Here is a 21339-nt window from a genome sequence, read left to right as displayed (position 1 = left end):
CACAAATCAGTGATGCAGATTTAAAAGACACTAACTGAAATACAGCAAAAGTTCAAACTGTTAACCTGACGATGCAGGGACACTGTTGTGACTTAAAAAGTGTCTGCTTGTTTTTATTTGCTCTCTAAATAGCGAAAAAGGTAATGTTTGCTCATTTTAAGTATTTCTCTGAATGTAATCATCTGCAACGAGTTGGAGTATTAGCAGCGTTTTCAGTTTTGCTTTGTTTCTTTGGACTTTTTTTAAGCCCCTGACACTGAACATCCACTTCTAGAGTTTCAAAGTGACACGGACTGTACCACACTATTATTTTCTGTGGAAAGCTCACTGCTACCAAGGTCAATGCTCTCCAGATGGTGGTTACACTAAGAGCTGAAGGTTTTACATTCTGCTTTGTGAAGCAAAACAGTGTATTTACATTTGCATGTAATGTGGAGAAAAATGTCCTTCAGTGGTCACACAACACAGGACAATACACTAAAGAGAAGAAACTAAAACTCTACACAACGTTTTACAGAGAAATCCAGGTTTATGTTTCTTGCATATTGTTTCTGTGATAAGTATTTGTTGCTTCTTTATCTTATGTTAGTATTTATTATTAATTATTTGTATTTTTCTTTTTTTATTTAATTTCTGAGCACTTACTTTTATATTACAATAGAATATACAGTTTTAACTGACGGTTTCATTTATTAAAGGAAAAAAAGATATCCAAATCTACCTGACCCTGTGTGAAAAAGCAATTGTCCCTGAACCTAGAACTGGAAACAAGAGTTTGCAATAACTGATAATGAGTCAACTCTCCTTTGCAGAATTGTTTTAATTCAGCCCCATTATAGCGTTTTCAAGCCTGATCAAGGCCTACATTTTGGCTTCATGCAGGGCACAAACGGATGCTGACATCTATCATTTTGGAAAAGGTCACCAAACCAAGGAGGTCACAAAAGAACCCAGAACAACATCTGAAGACCTGAAGGCCTCACTTGCCTACAGGTCAGAGTTCATGATACAACAATAAGAATGAGACTGGGCAAAAATGGCATCCATGAAAGAGTTTCAAAGCAGAAATCACTGCTGACCAAAGATAACACAAAAGGCTCGTCTCATATTTACTAGAGATGGACCAATCCGATATTACGTATCGGTCCGATACTGACCTAAATTACTGGATCGGATATCGGAGAGAAATAAAAAATGTAATCGATCCATTAAATATCAAAAAAGCACCTCACAAAACTTGCGACATGGCGTAACTCGGCTCATAACCATAGCATGTCGGAGCAGTGTGCTCACGTGATAGAGCGGCTGTGTGTATTTGTAGCCTCGCTACCAAACCGGCATTTCATCTCCGAGGAAGTGATACCAGAGAGAAGTAAAGCAAGTGTGTAAGTTCATCTCTGAATGTTTGTAAAGCATTCCAGCGTTAAGCTTAACAACAGATATATGGAGCGACTGCCTCTCCCCCTCCCTCTCCTGCTGCTACTTCAATCATGAAACTGATTAATGATCAGCTGATCGGCTTTTCTGTGGCGAGTCCGTCTCTTGTTTGTTTTTGGCCCACTTTGCACTAGAAAGAGGAAACCAACGGCTGAACAACAGCAGCACGTTTAAGCTTGATAATCTGTTGTTAGAATGTATTTAATATTACTTTATACACCAGGATCCTTTTCTAGACTGACGGCTGGTAACTGTGCAGGGGCGGATCTAGCAAAGTTTAGCCAGGGGGGCCGATAGGGCATTAACAGGGAAAAGGGGGCACAAAGACATACTTTTCTTTCTTATTCTCATTTAAAATGTCTAGCTTTTAATAAATAATTATCTGAATCTTACACCCAAAGTTTTAATCTGATGTAAAATGTATAGAAGTCCATTACTGTTAGTGTTGTTTATTTAAACTTGAGTATGAACTTATACAAAATGCAGCAAGATATTAAAAAAACAGTTTTATTGATTAAAAAACACACTATATCGGATTCATATCGGTATCGGCAGATATCCAAATTTATGATATCGGTATCGGTATCGGACATAAAAAAAAGCGGTATCGTGCCATCTGTAATATTTACCAAAAAAAAAAAAAAAATCTTGATGATCCTTAAGACTTTTGGGAAAACACTCTGTGGACTGACAAGACAAAAGCTGAACTTTTTAGAAGCGTTGGGTCTCATTACATCTGGTATAGTGCTAATGCAGTGTTTCATACAAAGAACATCGCACCAACAGTCAGACATGGTGGTGGTAGCGTGATGGTCGGGGGCTGCTCTGCTGCCTCAGGACCTGAATGACTTCTTGTAAATGATGGAACCACAAATGCTGCCCTCTACTGGAAAATCCTCAAAGAAAATGTCCAACCATCAGTTTGTGCCCTAAAGCTCAAGCAGACTTGCACTAGGACAATGATCTGAAACTCGAAGGCTGTTCATGCTTGAAAAAACCCCCAGCGTGGCTGAATTACAACAAATTCTGCAAAGAAGAAATTTCTCCAGAGTGACTGTGAAGGTTTTGCCAGTTACTACAAACACAAGACTGCAGTTCTTGTTGCCAAGGGTGGCACAACCGGTTATCAGGTGTAGGGGGGGACTACTTCTTCACACAGGGCCACGTGGGTTAGGATAACTTTGTTTAATCTTGAAAAATGAAATCATCAATTAAATATGTTTCATTTGGTCTGGTTATCTTTGTATAATATTAACATTTGTAAGTGTGAAAAATATGCAAAAAAAGAAAAAGAAAAGAAAAGAAAAAAGAAATCACTTTTTCACACCACTGTATTGTGTTTTCCTTCCTTAGCTGCAGCACCACATTTCCTTTTCCTCTTCCACTGGCAGCCTGTTGCCCCTATAAATGTTTGTCTGAGCAGCTCCTTCAGGGTGTAACTCTGTTGCACTGAAGCTCTAAAATATGTTTTAGGTGTACAGACTTATACAGTCAATAACTGTTCAAGTTGTAAAAACTGTACCTATGTTTCCTAAAATATGTCCAAGTGATAACAAAGATGGAGACGTGCTCTTTCTATTGTCCATAAAAACCCGAAATCTTCAAAGGATTTCATAACTTATTTTGAAAACGTAAACTGAGCAAATAAAACTGAGAAAATTGTGAATATTTGTGTTACAATACGCACATTTATGACTGAACCATGCAGAGGCTTGTCACATTTTAACTATTTGAGGAACAATCCTGCATTTGGTGACTTACACAATTAAATAATCTTCACATAGTTTCGGGATTTACATCATTCATAGCATCTATTTTGACCAGATACACCAAATAGCACTGATAATTGTTCATGTGGACATTTGCACTTAGCCACTTGCCTAAACCTGATACATTTGCAAGTGCAAACAACAAGAAAAGACAAATAGTCTTTTTGTTGTGCGCAAATAACAAAACATTTTAAGAATTTCACATATTGTTTTGACAATTTCAACTGTCATCCAAGGACTGAGCCAAAGAAGCTGAGAAAAACTGCAGCAAGTGTGACACGGCCATCAGCGTGTTGCTTATAAGTCATCAATAACGTGTCACTTGAAGGCTGAGCGTGAAGCACGTATCTGTTTAAACTGCTCCTCGGGCGTACAGACGCTGGGGGAACTATTTGATGAATAAATAATTATGAGGATGAAGTTGCTGTTTGAATGCTCCTCTTTAAACAACATAAAATGGGAAACTGTGGTTGGTAAAAGCTCCAGGAGACATCATTTCCGGTTTACACCGTGACCTTTAACTCAGAGGCCATACTTTTACTCACATAATGCTCACAGATACTAGATTTTAAAAATCCAAATGCCAATTTTTAGTCAGAGTTACGGCGATTTTGAACGGAGAGGATCGGCAGCTGGTGAGCTCCCACACTACCCAGAGCATGTGTGTTTACTCTCCACTCTCTGTGCATGATAGTGACGCATCATCTGCATGAATCTCTACACATGCTGATGGACGATTTAAGATGGATGGACGGATCAAGTTATGTAAAAAGAAAGTACAACCTTATTCAAAATTCAAGCTTTTATATGTCAGAACGTGACAAAAATCAGTCGTTCCTTAGCAAAGCTTAAAGTTGTGGAAATACAAGCCTGGATGAACAACACTGACATATTACACCGTGTCATTAATCATTTAATAAAAACTGAGGAAAAATGCAGAAGCAGTGTGTGCAAAACGAACTATCCTCTTACTGCTTCCATAGGAATTAAGAGGGTAACTAGCACTAAATGCATCTGATCAATTCAATCAGTATCTGTGACAAAGCTGAAGTTTTGGCAGTTTTCACGTGTGCATTAACACAATGCCAAGGAGGAAAGATACCTGCAGTAATTTTAGAGAAGCAACTGTTGTTACCTATCACTCTGGGTAAGTCATTCCCCCAAAATCTAAGTTCATCGTAGTCTTCATCATTCACTGCTTCTATATGTAGATAGATAGATAATTATAGTTTAATAGCAGGATATTATCTGCCAACACAGCCAGTTTGAGGGTTTTTTTTATATGTCTATTTATTGTTATGCTCTTCTGAACTCCTGATATTACCCACACCAGTAAAAGTAGCACTGAAACAGACACTAAACTCACTGAGTTAAAATCAATAAAAATCACTGATGTAAAACTAAATAAAAATGGGAAATTTAGTGAAAATGACTAAACAGCAGTAAATCTGGCACTAACACAGACCATCCTCGCTGTGGGCCCCTGAGTCATAAAGATGTGGCGTCCCCTGGTGGGAAAATGTCAGCTCTCCTGCATGCGTCAGCAGCAGGGGAGCTGACAGACAGCTATAATTACACATTCATATTTGTACTGTGAGTAACTTTACACATTAACTTCAGTCAAGGTATTTTTAATTTTAATTTCGCACATCAGAAACATTTTTTACAACAGCAAATTATTCACATTTGACTATCAAAATATAGGTTCATTTCATTCCCCCCTGGGCTGCAAAGAACCCATGTTGTGTAATAATAATGCTACACAGACTATAAATAATCCTAAGCGGTATTAACTTTTTTTTTGTCTTTTTAAAGCGATGACTGTTTATATCCCGGAGGAGGACGCGTCTCTGAGCCTCTCCGTGGCTGAAACAGCTCGAGTCAGTTTGTGTGTAAATATTTATTTTAAAATTCAAGTCAAGGTATTTTCACAGGTAAGTTTCTAAAATGCACACATTGCACCTGCTGAGTTCATTCCACCACCTCCAAAGAACCTCCAAATCAAAGTTCACTGCTCGCGGCAAAGCAAACGTGAAGCCTGACGGGTCTAAAGTAAGACAACGAGCTGTTTGACACTAGAGTTTGTTTTTTGCTTTTGCAGCTGTAGAATCATTCACACCAAAACATTTCCAACTAACGAAAAAGTGGCAAAGGCCCACAAACATGAAATGTGCACGTTCAGATATCGCTCGCACTTGTATCAACTTGGCAGCATGCATGGCATTTATAAAAACACCACAGAGTTCAAAAATAGAAATTGCACATTCGCCATTTGGGAAGGGGGGGTCCATCTGTGAACTGTCAGAACTGTCCTTGTGCATGTGTGTGTGTAAGTGTGTGTGTGTAAGTATGTGCGCGTCATGTGGCTCTGTCTCCCTCGTTTATTTCTTCCTAAGCAGGTAAATGCCGTTTCAGGACATCTCTGGCATTTGTCGGCAAAGACTCGGGAAAGTTCACATCAAACTCCACCACCAGGTCTCCTCTCTGCTCGGGGTTTTTGGGGAATGGGAGACCCTGTCCGGCTACAGTTTTTCTCATGCCGGGCTTGACGACGTCCGTGATCTTCATGTTGCACGTCTTCCCGTCTATCGTCGACACGGTGACGGAGCATCCGCACAGCGACTGTGAAGACAAGAATATGAGTGTAAGGTGAGGATCGGCGGGAGAACAGCAACCCACACACTGACGACTGCAAAAACGGCAGAAATAACACAGAAATCTGCTCACGGGCTATGTCGGGGCATCATCTATGGTTCCTTTTATCATTATTTTATTATTATTAAAGGTTTTCTCTTCCTTTGTCCCACTTTCAGTTTCCTTCTTACTTTATTCTACAGGTTTGATCCTCGTGTGTTTGTTCTTCTCTGCTCTGTTGTTTTCCCACCCTGCTTGTTGTGTGATTGTGTTCACCCGTTTCTTATTACCCTTCCCTGCTTGTGTGTATTTAATCCCTGTGTTTCCTTTGGCTGGATCTCTACAGTTTCAGGATTTATCTTATTTGCCCATCTGATATGTTTTTCCTGCTATCAATGCCAGCAATAATTACAGTTTCCCCTTAATTCCCTGAAAGTCCAAAATGGTTTCCTCTCTGTGTTTGAATCTTTTCTGCAGACTAAACCAGAGGCATGAGATACATGCAAATATTCACAGTATAGGTCAGTGGAAAAACATAATTACACAACAAATGTCAAAATATGTGTTCATGCCTTTGTTATGCAAGTTAAAAAGTAAAAGAAAAAGCAATTTAACTGCAGCTTTATCTGATCAGATAAAGCCGTGCTTACTTTGCGATACATGCGTAGAATCTGACATTACACTAGAGCTATTAATCAAATACTTTACCGTTCTATCTAATCTAACTCAAAACATGAGCGTAGGTGGATCGAGAGAGAGATTCTGCAACCAAAGCTGCACAAAAGCAGACAAAAAGAGCAAATACACCCAGAGTGAAAAGAGATGAGCTGATAAACAAAAGCTCCTCAAGTCTAACATCTGCTACCAGTACAATGTGACCATATTAACTAAACTGTATATTTTTTTAACATGATATCAACTTAATATTTTCGAGTGTTTGTTTTGGAGCCTCGAGCTGATGCCATCTTAGCGTTGAAGCTGGGTGTGACCGGCAGCAGCTTTTCAAACCTAAAGTATCCTCAGCTTGGTTTTCCTTCCTGACACTAACGAGGAGCATAACTGACAAAACAAACAACATGTTGCATTCAATGTGAGATCCAACTTGAAACTGAGAACATAAGCTTACCAGGAAACTGTTCAAAGAGATCATGAATCAAGTAAGAAGAAGGATCATTTCCCCACAGATTTTTATACAGCCTGACTTCTTTCATTGCAACTAGAGGAGTCTCCCCCTGCTGGTCATCAGCAAGAATGCAGGTTTAAGGCACTATAGCATATTATCCAAGATAGAAGCTACATCTGTCTTTTAGACTTCTGATTAATCTTCAACAGACTTTAAAATTTAGTTTAATTCTGCTTCCATATAACAATCTTAAAGGCTATTTTCAGAGCCCTGAACCACTTGAACTCTCCGGATTAGTCTTCATCCAGAGAAGGAAGTTTGATCAGCATCAAGTGATTACAGGTGGTCATAATTTCCATGTTGAAAGACTAAATGGCTTCAGGTATCATTCTGTCTGTGTGCTTTTTTATTTTTAATTGGGTCATAGTTGCCCACATTTTCTTCTTAACAAGAGTCTCATTGTGATTGGAAACTGATTGAAAGGCAGCTTAATTATAGCATGCACAGCTGATCTGCTGGTAGTGGCCATAAATTCAGAGATGTGGAGGTTATATCTCTCACTGTGTGCTGAGGGGGAGGAACCACATAAGTAAGTACATCTTGCACCGTGTGCACGTGGGTGGCCGTCGCCTCTCCGCTCTCCCTGCGATACAGCTCCTACTTCTCTGCGCCGATGATCCAGATTACATAAGTGTGCATTCAAGGTGTGTGTGTGAGTTTGGTCTGGTACTATACTCATTCATTTAAGCCCGTGCTTTCCAGGGAAACAGCTTTTGAAGCAGAGTACCTACAGTTTATTGATTGTGACCAGTGTTTAAGCTGCAGAGCATTAAAAGCTGCACTCACAGCTAAATATGAACTTGTTCTGTGTGTGACTTATTCATCTATCAGACTCTATTAATACCTCTACACTCAGACAAAGCAGGTGCCAAAATAGAAAAGGCCTCACCTGTCGTAAGCTCACACGCACTGGATACACAATGTTGGAGCCCTCCCGCCTAAAGTGGGGGTGTGGTTTGTCCTTGATGACGAAAACAATGTCAGCGGGAATAGTATTTGGAGACTCGTCTCCCTCCCGGGGGAACGTGATCTTGGTTCCCTCCTTCCAGCCCCGCTTAATCTCGATAGTGAGAATCTTATCCTCAGTGCGCATGGTCCTGCCATCTGGATTTAGCCTTTTGCGGGAGATTTTCATCCTCTTGGTGCAGCCGTGGAACACCTCCTCCAGGGTGACCCTCAGTTCGTGGATGATGGGCGGGTCCTGCTTCCGCCGCTGCTGCCCCCCGAGGCCCACGTGGCCGTCACGGGGGAAGCCGTTCAGGTTGAAGCTGGTGAAGGAGCCGAAGGGGTCGTTTCCGTCCACCTCCATGTCCTCGTCGTCTCGCCCGTTCGCTTTACGTCCGAAGAACATCTCGAAGGGGTTGGAGCCTCCGAAGAAAGTGGCGAAGGTGGCGTGAGGGTCTCCATGGAAGGTGTAGGTGAAAGTGGTGCCTTGTCCGTCACCAGCAGGCCCACTTCCTCCCTTGAGACCTTTTGGGCAACAGAAATGATTAATGACATGAGCGCTCAGCTCAGCGAGAGCACTTACAGCATGACTGATAAACTCTGACTTCAAAGTACAGCCCAGTTTATCAGTTCTGCTGAATGATCTTAGAGCTAAAACATCAAACCACGATGGTCCCAGTTTCTTTATTTCACAGTTTACATCATTCTTGAGTGAGTACTGTGGTTTTTAAGTGTTAAAATACCACATTACCTCAGAGATTACCTACATCTCATTAATGATGTTCCTCAACCATCATTCCAAAATAAAACAGAAAAATATGGGAGTAAAGAAAGTTTTCCTTAAGGGAAAAACTTTGGGACATCAGATGAGAGAGGGGAAAGTGACAGAGAGACTCCCTGTTCTCAAACACCTCTTCCAGTTCTTCTGGTGAGAAATTCCCAAGCCAGCTGAGAGAGCATTTCCTGGATCTGCCCCTGGGCCTCCTCTCAGCAGGACCTCACCGGGGAGGTGGCCAGGAGGCATCCTAGTCAGATCCCCAACCAGCTCAGCTGCCTCCTTTTGATGGTGAGGACTAGCAGTGCTACTTACTACCCCAAACCAAAAAGTCAGTGTAAATAGCGTTGTTTTTAGCCTTTTATTTATTTATTTTTTTAAATTTAAATCATTACTATTTTTCAGTTTTCAGTCACAGTTTGGTTAAATCTACATTGCCATGTTCAGGGTTAGGTTAACAAACAAAGCCTTTCTGGCAGAAAGTCCTGAAGTACAAATTCTTCCATTATCAAAGTTTTCCAGTCTCCTTCGCCAGTCTCAAAGCTATGACATCACAACAATAATATTGTTGCACTGGAGAAACATGATGTGGGAAAAATGCCAACATGGCAACACCAGACTGTGGCTGTTATTCAACTAGCAGCTGATACTGGTTGGTACTCTGAGTGGAGGGGATAGTACTGGTGTCACGAGAAGGAAAATTGGATTAGTGCAAGAAAATGACATAAAATGCTGAGAAGTCAAGCCACTTCAGACATAGATGGACAAATTCTGAGTCTTACAAAGTATTTTTAATATCAATATCAGGAAAGATATCTTTGAGATATTAGAGGAGATGACTCATGTAGAGGGTAATTGTAATGCTGCAGTTAGATTCTGTGATGGAGCCATGTTATGCTCATTCTTTCTTTACATCGCTTCCTTCTCAAACTGTTCAGGTAAAAGTTTTTCATGTATCTCCATCACAGGGCCAAACTGAGTACAACTGCTAAAGTTGAACCACGCCACCTTTGTGGACATGATGGGATGATGGGATACGCTTTCTGGTAGAGGTATCACATATAAGAGCATGTCCCCTGTTACAAAACTGGAAAATTTGTTTGGTTTTCCCTTTTCCTCTTATAAATGGATCTCACCACCAGTAATCAGCGGATTTTTGATTGAGATCAACTCCCAACTCAGGGAATTGTTTGCATGGTTTGAGGGAGCTCTTACAGAAGCCATATGGTTCAAATTTCCATGCTCATGATGTCATTTTAACTTTTTCCTGCATGCATTTTCTTGCTTTACACTTTCGGTGCCTTAAACTGTGCATTTCTGAGAAAGGTTCCTCGTGTATCTAGTTACATTAAGAGGAGAAAAATGTTTTGGTGTGAGTAAAATTGTAAAAATCATAATATGCCTCCATAAATTTTAAATATGTGGTTGTGGAGATGATGGATGGTCTATTTTTCCTTCCTCACACCAACCAAAGATCCCGAAAATAGCAGTCTGGACTGAAAATCTCCATGTAGCTGCATGTACCTCTGCTACTGTAACATTTTGTACAGAATGACTGTTGGTGTGAATCGATATTACCCCCGGTTTCTCTTAAAATTGGAGCTTATTACTGTAAGTGCCGTGCCACATATGGACTGAGGCTCATGATAAAATGCACAGAAATGTATGCAGATGATCTGCCGAACAGCTGTGCTGTGGGCCTGCTGCTGTGCTGGTTACAGTGTGCGACTTGAATTGAAGCCAGTTGTGTTTTACATGCAGCCATCCAGCTTCACAGCGCGTTCATAACGGTGTTTTAACCCGAAACACACAATAGCGTGTAATTAAAAAATATACGTTACCTTCCTCTCCATACTGATCATAAATTTCCCTTTTCTTCGGATCACTGAGGACTTCATATGCTTCGGCGATTTCCTTAAATTTCTCCTCGGCGGCTGCAGACTTGTTTTTGTCCGGATGCCATTTCAGCGCCTGTTTTCTGTAAGCTTTTTTTATATCCTCATCCGTGGCTCCTTTAGAGATACCCAGCGTTTTATAGTAATCTTTGCCCATTTTTAACCCACTTATCCCCCTATAAGAAAAATAATAAATTAACAAATAAAAAGGGGGCTAGAGCTCCTGGAGCAGAGCTGGTAGACTGGCCTGACGCGGGTCGGCGGATGGTTGTCACAGCTGACTAATAAACAATAAGTATCCGCAGACAGACACACAGTGGAGGATGAAGACCATTTAGAGGGGGTTAGTCAACGCCGTGGACCCTCTGTTATTTATCCGTGACTGGATGACCCTCTTTAAATAGACACGGCTCCCTCCCCTGTATCCACAGCGCCAAAGTCAAGTCAGACGCAATAAATAATTCTGGTTCCGGTGCGCTTGAGCTTGAGCTTCCAAAATTATGACGCGTTAGAGAATGTCTTGTCTCTTGTATCAAATTTTTTTTTCAAGAAAAACAATAAAAACTGCGAAACACGCTTCAAGATGAACAGGTGGGACAATTATTTTTTGACTGGAGATTAAAAAAATAATAATAATTTAAAAAAATTAAAATTGTATACCTCCACAATTTACGAAAAATAGGGCATCGAATCACATAAATTTTGTCCTGATACAAAAACAAGAACGAGACAGGAGTCCAAGAGCCGAAAATATCAAACTACAGTCAAACCAATACCCGATTTGTATTTTTGAGATGCACTCTGCTTACTCTAAAACCAAGTCATAAATTCTTACAGCTATTCAGTGCGGTACCCATGAAGTGAAAATCAATTATTATATGTTTATTGTGTTTGAATTCGATCTCGAAAGTGTTACCAAGCATACAGTTCTGCTGTTTATGCAGCACCACTCAAAATTTGAAACACACCTTCTCATTGTAGAGTTTTTCATTACTCTTATTGTTTTTCTACATTTTAAAAACATCTTGTATATACACGACTATAATGCTGGATATTCACATTAAACAAGGCCAAAGTTTCAAATAATGAGGTTATGTACAGGCAATCATGAGCCAAAAGCTCAGACTTCTGACTCCTCTAAATGCTCTGTTTCATACAGTTTTGTCTACTCTTGGCTCTTTATGACGTCACAGAGAGGGGGAAACCCTTAATATGGTCTTCTCAGGCACAAAGATCAACCAGCTTCACCCAGGTTTAGACCCAGATTGTTGAGCTCCGGTTATGTGATGCTGATTCTTTATCCACTGAGCTGAATTGATGCATGTTGACGTGGGTTAAGTGTTACCTCTAATTCTAAATAAATCCCCAACAGTGCAGCAAAACATTTCCATGCCACCACAGCTCCTCCCCCAGGCCTCACAGTGAGAAGAGAAAATGCAGATCTGTTCACCTTCTCATAAAGCAACCTAAATGCATAAAGAAACCTACTGAGATATGTTTAATGTGAGGTGAATTTTATTAAGAAATAGAATAAATATAAGAAACTCCTTGAATGTTGTAGGTGTATATTTTTATTTTAGTTTCTTTTTTTTTCTTATAGAACATTTTTACTTGCCTTACATGAGAATAATTTGGTTTTATTTTGAAAAGCTGCTTTCCGGTATGAGTGGCAGTAAGTGGACGCTGTGGACTGGAATCTGGCGGCTTTTTCTAGAAAGTAAGTGGCGATACTCGTCATTCACCAAACCGGGGTCCTTTGCACATCATCCAGGTGAGAGGCGAAAAAAGACCAGTCACTGTGTTTGATGTCGTTTATAGCCATGACGTCATCGCACAAAACTGACAGCCAATGGGAAGCAATGGAAACTCTGAAACTCCCCATGCTTATCTGGAGGAAAATGTTGTATGTATATCAGATGACAAGGGCCAGGTAATAAATATCTTATATATCAGTATCTTAACTATCCTATAACATTTGGCGTTTTCTTTAATCTTAACAAACCAGGAATGCGGGTAAAAATGTAAATAAAGACAATAAACACGTGGTACAATAAAATCACAAAACTATATTTAACCAAACTCTGAAATACTCCAACTCCCAAAGTCACAGAAAATCCGTATTCAAGCAATTCATCGTTATCCTCAAGTTGTTTTCCTCCCTTTTACATGTAGCAGTTTAGGCTTTTTTTCTTCTTTTTTTTTTTATCTGATGGATTACACCATCAGTCACTGGAGAAGAGCCACTGAAACCAAAGTCTGCCAGACTGCCTCCAACCCCCCGTGGATTGGTATGTGTGTCTTCCTCTAGTACTTAGCTCTTCCTGGACTGCAGACCTCTCAGATATTGTGTCTGGAATCTGCTGGAGCCACTCTCCCAGTTTGGGGGTTACAGGTCCTGTAATACTCCTGTAACCACTGGGACCACCCTGGACTCCTCCTTTCCTATCTGCTCCAGTTATTCAGTGCATTTGGTCTCCTCCTTTTAACTGGCACATCTATCACAACCGTAGTCTTCTGCTCTCTGTCATGACTCTGTAAATGTGTAATTTTTACAATAATTTACTGGCAGCTGGATGACAGAATGTGTTGGATGGATGTGTTGTTGGTTGGACAGCAGTTGCTGACCTGTCTTCCACTGGGACTTGGAGACATTTCTGTGTACTATCCAAACCCAGTGCTTCTCTGTGTGCCAGCATGCATCTTACATGCTGCTACTAAGTGCAGGACTGTCTCAGTGGGACCTTTGCATTGCTTGCATCTTGGGTCCTATCGAGTGTGGCAGACGACTGCTTTTAGGCATCTGGTGCTTTGAGGCTCGCTGTTGTGATCAGAGCCTCTGTGCTGTGCTCGAGGTCAGCTTTTTCTAGCCACTGGTTGGAATTCTTGATGTCAGCAGTTTCCTTTATCTGCAAGATGTGTCTCCTTGTTTTTAAAATAAATAATACATTTTGTATAAATAGCACGCAGAAGATCACAGGTTCGAGGCCACTGTCTATTCCAGATGAAGGTGGCCTCTCCTGCAGCCACAGCGCCCCCTGGTGTTCCTTAGAGGAAGTGAGTTTTACAAAAACCGCTGATAGAAGCTCTCTCTCTGCCAGTGAGTCAGCGCCTCTGCAGAGCTGCAGGTCAATCATCTCTGGTGATAATGAATGAATGTTTTAAAATCTCCTTTAAAAGGTCCTGCAACGAATAAAAGCTTTTAAAGGTTTTTTTCTGTTTGCATCTGGAAAATTTTACTGCTTTTCTGCATGAACCATGGATCAGTTTCGTGGATTATTTAGTAAACTGGACCAAAATGAGGATGGATTCGTTTCTGTGGCGGAGCTACAAGACGAAATGAGGAAGCATGGTATTATCTCAGCGGATGGGAAGGTCCAGGTAACAAATATTCTTAATAGCATCTATATGCATCGGTATTATTATTATTATTTTTAAACCTGCTATTGAGAGAGCTGTTTTTGTTTCTTGTAGAGTATCGTCGAGTCTTATGACAGAGACAAAGATGGCCTGCTGGATTATCAAGAGTTCCTCAGCTACATGATGGACAGAGAGAGGAAGTGGAAAATTCACTTTCATGACCTTGATAAGAATAATTGTGGTGAGTTGAAAGTCTTACCGCCTTATAAGTGATACATTTCTGGAGGAAAAAATGAATGATACAAAATGAAGTATGTGAGGACTTCAATCAGTTTTTAAGATCTGCGCCTCCTGCTTTTTTGTCCTTTAAAGAACATAATGAACATAACTCTGCAGAAAGTGTGTTCTAACATGACTTTTTCTTGATAAACTGAATAAATTTTTTTTATTTTGTTGACGGTGAAATGTGTTTTCAAGGTCAGACACGACTGGCTGGCAGGCAAACAAAAGATCTGTTTATGGTACACAGACCTGCAGCATTTCAGGGACCATAGCACATCATATAGAAACTTCACGTATGAGGAATTTTGTGTGTAATTTTGTGCATTTCTTCTTTGATCAGGATTCATTGACCAGGAGGACATCATATGTTTGTTTAAGGAGTTAGGAGTGGTCATTTCAAAGCCGAATGCAAAAAAAATTATACAAATGTAAGATTTTTTTGCCCACTACCTCATAGATTCATTATTGTTTTTGAGTATATATGCATTTATACTTGGCATATAGGTTTAAAATAATTAGCATAATTAGCATTAAATAAAATATATTTAAGGCATAATCGTGATTATTTTGGGTTGCCAGATTAAACGAATGGTTAAAAGGATCCCTCAGTATGGACTCACTACCTGGCTAACCTGAACTTGTTGTATCTCTGAATTATAAATGATTATTACTCAGCTTGCTGTTTTGAAAATGGACAAATGATGTGATGTTAATATGGGATGTGAAAGCTTTATTTCCTGAAACTTGACAAGTGTCGTTGTCTTTGGCAACATCAGGATGGATAAGGACAACTCGATGACGGTGGATTGGGATGAATTCTTGCACCACATCATCCTCAACCCTGTGGATAACATCGGGGAGCTAGTGTCCTCATGGAAACACAGTTTGGTATGATCATTCCCATTATGCTTTACATTTACACAGCGATTAAAATGTCTCCTCAAAAGGTGATCAGTTAAGTCCTCCTGTTTGTACTCCTGCAGGTGTTTGATGTCGGGGAGAGCCGCGGGATCCCCATTGAGTTCCCTGAAGAAGCGTCAGGCTTCAGCGCTTGGAGGACATTTGTTATGTCAGCAGGACTGGCGGATGCTGTGTCCCGGACCATGACGGCACCCATAGACCGCCTTAAAACACAACTTCAGGTCAGCTCCACTATCACAAGGCACTGCAGACAAAAGGAAAAGGAAAATGTTTCAGAAACATCACACAAATTATGTAATAATTATTCAAGCTCAGAGGTTTTACAGAGTTTCTGACTACATCACTCAGCGTAACTATTATGTGGCCCTGGAAGACTCGCAAATTCTGTCAGGAAGAATTAGATAAACTACCAAAGCCCAGGTGCACAAAGCCTGTAGAGTCAAAGCTGTTCCTGCTGCAAAGAAATGGCTCTAAGAAATGCTTAAATAAAGGTTTGAATCATTTTGTAAAAGAGCCACTCATGTTTTAACATCGTGTCACAGTATAGATTAATAAGCAAATATGCTTCTTTTGTCCATCCATCCATTTTCTTAACTGCTTATCAAGGTTGCAGGAGAGCTGGAGCTTATCCTAGATGTACACCACAGACAGGTTACCACTCTGTCACAGGGCTAACAAAGAGAGACAGGAAAAAACATTAAAGCTATTTAGCATTTTAAGATAATGTAAATTTTTGGGTTCCAGCTCCCCTGTGGCGCTGATATGGGTAAGCAGAAGACGATGGATGGATGTTTCGTTTCGGCTGTGAGCCCGGCCTAGTTTTACATTAGTATCTCTGGCTCTAAAGACAGTCTGTTATCAGCTTGCCTGCCTTATTTTTATGACCTGCATTCAAACTGTTGCTTTTATCTTGCTTTTAACTTTGTGTACCTATATTTATCCTAAAAGTGTTGCTGTTGTGACTGTTCCACATCACTGCACACCTGCACCTCACTGAAAATGACTTCCTGTCTCCACAATAGGTGTATGGATCCAAGGCCTTCTCCCAAGGTTTTCAGGAGATGAGAGGAGGTGGTTTGCGGTCAATGTGGCAAGGCAACGCTGTCAACGTGCTGAAAGGAACGCCACAGTCGACACTTCAGTGTCTTATCTACGCCCAGGTGAGGCTGAGCATTGAGCTGTTCGTGTACAGTTTCTTTTTTTTCGATTGATTAGCACACTCAGATGTCCTCTGCTCCGTTTAGATGAAGGTCTACACCCAAAACAGGACCCAGCAGACTCTGACGGTGCAGGAGCGTTTCGGGTTGGGCTGCATCTCTGGAGCTGTGGCTCACGCTGTCTTCTACCCCTTAGAGGTCAGATCCGAGATCAGCGGCAGATCTGAGTACTTTAACATTTCTGTCCTGAAGTGCAGATCACTGACTGTTTTAATTGTTACTATGTCATTGTTAGACTCATTATAAAGCCAAAAAGAACAACACATGTTCCAATATTAATATTAAACAATCACCATGAGGAAGTGCGTGAACAACCACACAAATACTTTAGATGCTGGGAAACAGTGATCTTCATCTGTAATCTCATGGCCGTGAATAACTGTATTCTGTATTACTTTGAGGCTGATAAATCGCCACGGCAACATGGAGTAAACAGGTGAGGAAAATACTAAAACTGAGCTTTTGCTTCTTGCATTATGAGAAACTGGAGGATACTGTGTTATTCAACTCAATTTTTCCCCTTTATGCTATAACAACATTAAACTAACATTCTATACTGAGGCCAGCGTGCTCTGATATTTTTAGAGGCTCTCCTTTGTTTGCGTTCATCACACTAAAGTCTCAAATAACCCCTCCACAGTCAGCAGCCCAAATACAAGCAAAAATTTTACCACTGATGATATGAACATCATGTCAACACCATCTTATCAACAATAAATGTATTTTTTTTTATTAAAAACAAAAACAAATGAGCATCATAAAACCAAAATGCACAAACTCTTCCTCCCATCCCACACAGAGCACGTGAATAAATACAAAAAAGATGCATGGTCGACAGCAAACCCCTGTTCCTCTAACTACTAACCTTTCTCTTTGTATTTCACTACATATTTTAATCTTTCTGGTTTTCTGGTGTTTTGAGCATGAGGTCATTTTGAGTTTGATAAATTATACAGCAGGTATTCTGAATCATAAACAGTTGATAGCACAGCAAATGGGTAAAATGGTATATATTCATATCCCCTCTTATTTCAGGGACATGTATCTTTTCTGAATTACTATGTGCTACATAAACTTTTTTTCCCCTGTAGAAGTCTAGTTAACAGAAATGTAAAAGTCCAAAATCCCCAAATTATTACCAACATGGCAGGTTAGGGCTCCAGTCATGCCTAGAGACCAGTCAGCAACCAGTTGCTAGGAAAAAGCATTTCTTCCGCAGCCGTTGGTGAGTGGTTAGTGGAGGCTGCTAGCCATCCATAGTGAGTAAATGTTTGCAAACAGTTTCACGATGCTGCACTGAAAAACTCCTTGCAATTGTTTGTATCACAAGAAGATCCTGAATTGTCTCCAAACAGTTGCAAACTACTCTCTAAGTGGTGAAGTTTTTTAAGAAGGGAAACTGTTCCCTTTTAATGTAAAAGTTGTGCTTTTTGAGATATGTTTGTTGCAGCAATAAGGCACAGCTTGCCTTTTAATGGTGAATATTCTCTGTTTCTGGTTTGAGCTGCACTTTTTAAAGTGCCACTTAAACTCACAGAGTAAGTGGCCAGTGTCTGCAAACAAGTTGGCATGTTCCATTTGAACCTGTTAATGACCAAAGCAATCACAACGAGGGTTTTGAGCCAGCAACCACTTGCCAGTTGGGGAATATGCATTTTACGTAGCAACCATAAGGAACCAAAAGAAAAAAACATGAGGTAGGAAACAAGCAAAAGCAAAAATTTACTGCCAGACAAGTGTTTGGAGAATAGTTATACACTGGAAACATGTGACTGGAGAATTAGGTGAGGAAAAAAGGTTGTGATCTCTGTGGCTGTGAAGCCCCACTGCTACTCAAAGCAAACCTGAAGAAAGCTGGTTTAGAGGTTGAGGAATTAAGGAGTCTTGTTTCAGACAATAGATGAACTGACAGGCTTCACCAAAGTTCAGCATAAGCTAAACTGTATGATAATGTATGTTATTTTGAATGTGAATCACTCAAAGCTGCTCCAGTATAGTCCAAGAATTGAGACTAATAGACCCACTTTAATTTATTAGTGGGGATCTCTTTTAGCAGTCTCACTCTCCTCTTGTTTGCTCTACAGGTGCTGAAGGTGAGGCTGAACCTGCAGCAGGCTGGCACTTACCATGGCGTTGCAGTGTGTGCCCGATCCATTTATAGAAGCGAGTCTTTGTCTTCCTTTTACAGAGGATTCAAGCCCAGCATCCTCTGTATGATCCCCTATGCAGGTGTGGAGTGTGCTGTTCATCAGGTGGGCCAGAAGACAACAGAGATCAAGTGAACTTTTATTTTGAAAAGATGCTAATTGCTTATTTTGTAATTGCAGTCAATCATGAGCTGGGCAAAAAGCGATCCCGCCTACAACAGTGACTCCAAACTGTTTTTCTTCAGCTTTGTGGCGTTCGCTTCTGGACAAATCACCAGTTACCCGCTGGCGGTGATCCGAACTCAGCAGCAAGCGCAGGGTATCGGCTCTCATTCATTCGGCACAGTTTACAGTTTCATATGAAGCTTTTATGTGGGAATGTTTTACTCATGTTTGTTTGTCTTGTTCTTCAGCTTTCAGATCAGATTCACGGCCAGCCTCGGGTGTATTACCGGGACTGATTGGGATATATGAAAGATATGGAATTAAAGGATATTATAATGGCATGGGAGCCAGCTTCGTCAGGGCGATACCGTGTGCCTTAATGAACTACACTCTGACTAGAAAATTTGAAAATGTTTTTTCCTCCTTGGAGTCTTGAGGAAATTAGAAAAAAAGCAAAAGCTGTGAGTTTTATTTTTGTTAATTATCCAAACACATGTCTGAAAAAAAATGCCTGAGATGTGAAATGAGGTCAATCACGAAGTTATGGTTAACTCTGCAGGATTTGCTTTGTTATATTTTCTGTTGACCACGAGCATGGAACCATAATCTGACTGACTTTAAATATGTAATAACCAAGAGTAACAGCTGGCTACTCGACATGCTCTTTTAAAATAAGAAAATATGTTTTTGTGTTGACTGTATAATAAAATGATACTTCATAGCATGAATCAGATAGTGTTCATCTGTAACCCTAGTGTCAGTGCTGAGCCTGGATGAATGGGGGAGGTCGCACTGGGGCCGGGGTTAACAACGATCACCTCTGGTCCTGCTGGCCAAAAGCATGCTGATAGAAACTGTGCTACTGTTGGGAAAAGACAAAGGAAGAGGCGATGGGGAAGGCATGTTAGGAAGCAGCGAGAGAGGAGGATGGAGGAAAAGAGAAAGACTAGAGAGAAAATTCAGTGATGTAGTGAAGGACCTGCTTAGGGTTGGTGTGACAGAGGAGGATGGTAGAGATGGGGATAATGAGATATCTACATTTCTATACATTTACAAAAGCGATAATTTTCAATTTAAGTGTGTGAATCTCAGGAGTAACAGATTTAATGTCGTGTTTAAAATAAAGATTTAGGAGTTAAAGTCTTCTGGAAGAAATCTTTTTCAGGTTTTGAAGACATTTACCTGAAAGGACTCTTCAGCTCTAAAAGTCAGTCTCAAATATTTAACCCGTAGTGCCGTTGTCACGCTGAAGTGGTCGTTGAGAGTCGCTGATCCATGCCTTGATCGTGTGAGTCATTAAGGGTCACATAGGCCAAGTGAATTCTTTGTGAGATCATCCTTATTGAGGGAAATGCTAAAGCCACACAGAGCAAACAATATACTCACCAACAACAATGCTAATATATAAAATAAAATTTCATATGTCACAAAAAAAAAAGATGAGCACAGTGAAGTTTTGATCCATCGCACTCAGGTTAAAAGATTTCCACGTGACCAACGAACTCCATGGGACATTTTGTCCATGTTTATAGTGCAAAGAGCTTCTCCTCTGAGATTTCGTTGGGATTCATTGGGATTTCGTTATAGCTGGCACAGAACCTCAACCTTACTGAATATTAGACAATAGTATTTTATGCCATGAAGATTCAAGCAACTTGTCTTCATAAACAAAAGACAACACTGCATGTTACTAAAGAAATATTATTATAAAGTTATTACTGATTTAAGTGCAATTGTTGGACTCTGACAAAGTTAGGGAGGCAAAACTGAGATGGTTTGGACATGTGCAGAGGAGGGATAGGGAATATACTGGACAAAGGACTTTGAATGTGGAGCTGCCAGACAAGAGAAAAAGAGGAAGACCACACAGAAGATTTGTGAATGCGGAGAAGGAGGACATAGAGAGGGTTGGTGTAACAGAGGAGGATACTGGGGGTGGATAGGAGAGCAACCCCTAAAGGGAGTAGTCGAAAGAAGACTATAATTGTTACACAAAATGGGCCGTCTGGTGGGCTGATTCTCCTGCAAAGCATAATTTGACATCCCCTCGCTGCAACCTTTGCACACAGTCAAACACAAATGATGAGCTGCAGCAGGTCTATTGCACGTGTAAAATTAGATTTGTATCCCTGTAAAATGCGGAAACTCTTTATAAAATAGCATATTTTAACCCAGAAGTTTACATTTATTTATTTATCACGTATATGTGGTGGAATAGAAGCAAATAATACTACCTTTCATGGGAATATTGTTTTTTTTTCTTCACTACAATGAATGTAGTAACTAATTACAAAGTGAAATTAATGAAAATAAATATAATCAGTTTGCTTTTTTTTTTAAACTGAAGCTTAAAATCAGCCCCAATTATCTATCAGTTATTACAAACCAGTGTTAAAAGTGATATTCTGAAACATGCTGTTGAACACGATAAGAATGTTTAATTTTTTCGCTTTTATGTTCATATTTTTTGCACTTTTACTCAAGTAAAATTTCAAAAGAAGTATTTCTACAGCAGTACATTTCAAAGGTCGTCTGATACTGATTCCTGCTCCAAATCTCCTCTGGTGACACACGTGAGGCCGTTATCGCGAGAGCAAACACTGGCCCGCGAG

At 40.3% G+C, this 21339-nt stretch overlaps 2 protein-coding genes across 4 annotated transcripts; one reads left to right on the top strand and one right to left on the bottom strand.

Annotated features, from left to right (window-relative positions):
- Positions 1-4821: 4821 nt before the first annotated feature.
- dnajb4 (DnaJ heat shock protein family (Hsp40) member B4) lies at positions 4822-11073 on the bottom strand. The gene is made up of 3 exons (XM_040015585.1): positions 10585-11073; positions 7913-8493; positions 4822-5828 (listed from the first exon to the last, which is right to left on the bottom strand). The coding sequence occupies exons 1-3, from the start codon at positions 10793-10795 to the stop codon at positions 5598-5600; spliced, it is 1023 nt and encodes a 340-aa protein (XP_039871519.1). The 5' UTR covers positions 10796-11073; the 3' UTR covers positions 4822-5597.
- Positions 7368-20894, top strand: slc25a24l (solute carrier family 25 member 24, like). Of its 3 annotated transcripts, none has more exons than XM_040015572.1 (11): positions 7368-7667; positions 13903-14016; positions 14110-14236; positions 14618-14705; positions 15054-15165; positions 15261-15419; positions 16221-16358; positions 16443-16553; positions 18500-18667; positions 18743-18881; positions 18976-20894. In XM_040015572.1, exons 2-11 carry the CDS (start codon positions 13975-13977, stop codon positions 19161-19163), a joined length of 1272 nt encoding a protein of 423 aa, XP_039871506.1. In that variant the 5' UTR covers positions 7368-7667; positions 13903-13974; the 3' UTR covers positions 19164-20894. The 3 variants fall into 3 exon arrangements, with proteins under 3 accessions (XP_039871506.1, XP_039871497.1, XP_039871489.1); XM_040015563.1 differs by lacking the exon at positions 7368-7667 and adding an exon at positions 12223-13763; XM_040015555.1 differs by lacking the exon at positions 7368-7667 and having other exon boundaries at positions 13770-14016.
- The last annotated feature ends 445 nt before the right edge of the window (positions 20895-21339 follow it).

This window comes from Simochromis diagramma, unplaced genomic scaffold (genome assembly GCF_900408965.1).
Source record: "Simochromis diagramma unplaced genomic scaffold, fSimDia1.1 OVJJ01000205.1, whole genome shotgun sequence".
NCBI lineage: Eukaryota > Metazoa > Chordata > Actinopteri > Cichliformes > Cichlidae > Simochromis > Simochromis diagramma.
This window is presented reverse-complemented; position numbering and strand designations above follow the sequence as displayed.

Coding starts and splice junctions, on each gene's coding strand:
- slc25a24l (XM_040015555.1), top strand. CDS start 13,894: ATGGATCAGTTTCGTGGATTATTTAGTAAACTGGACCAAAATGAGGAT. Junction 14,237..14,617: donor CCTTGATAAGAATAATTGTG/GTGAGTTGAAAG, acceptor TTCTTTGATCAG/GATTCATTGACCAGGAGGAC. Junction 14,706..15,053: donor GCAAAAAAAATTATACAAAT/GTAAGATTTTTT, acceptor TGGCAACATCAG/GATGGATAAGGACAACTCGA.
- dnajb4 (XM_040015585.1), bottom strand. CDS start 10,795: ATGGGCAAAGATTACTATAAAACGCTGGGTATCTCTAAAGGAGCCACG. Junction 8,494..10,584: donor TGATCAGTATGGAGAGGAAG/GTAACGTATATT, acceptor GTTGCCCAAAAG/GTCTCAAGGGAGGAAGTGGG. Junction 5,829..7,912: donor TGCGTGTGAGCTTACGACAG/GTGAGGCCTTTT, acceptor TTGTCTTCACAG/TCGCTGTGCGGATGCTCCGT.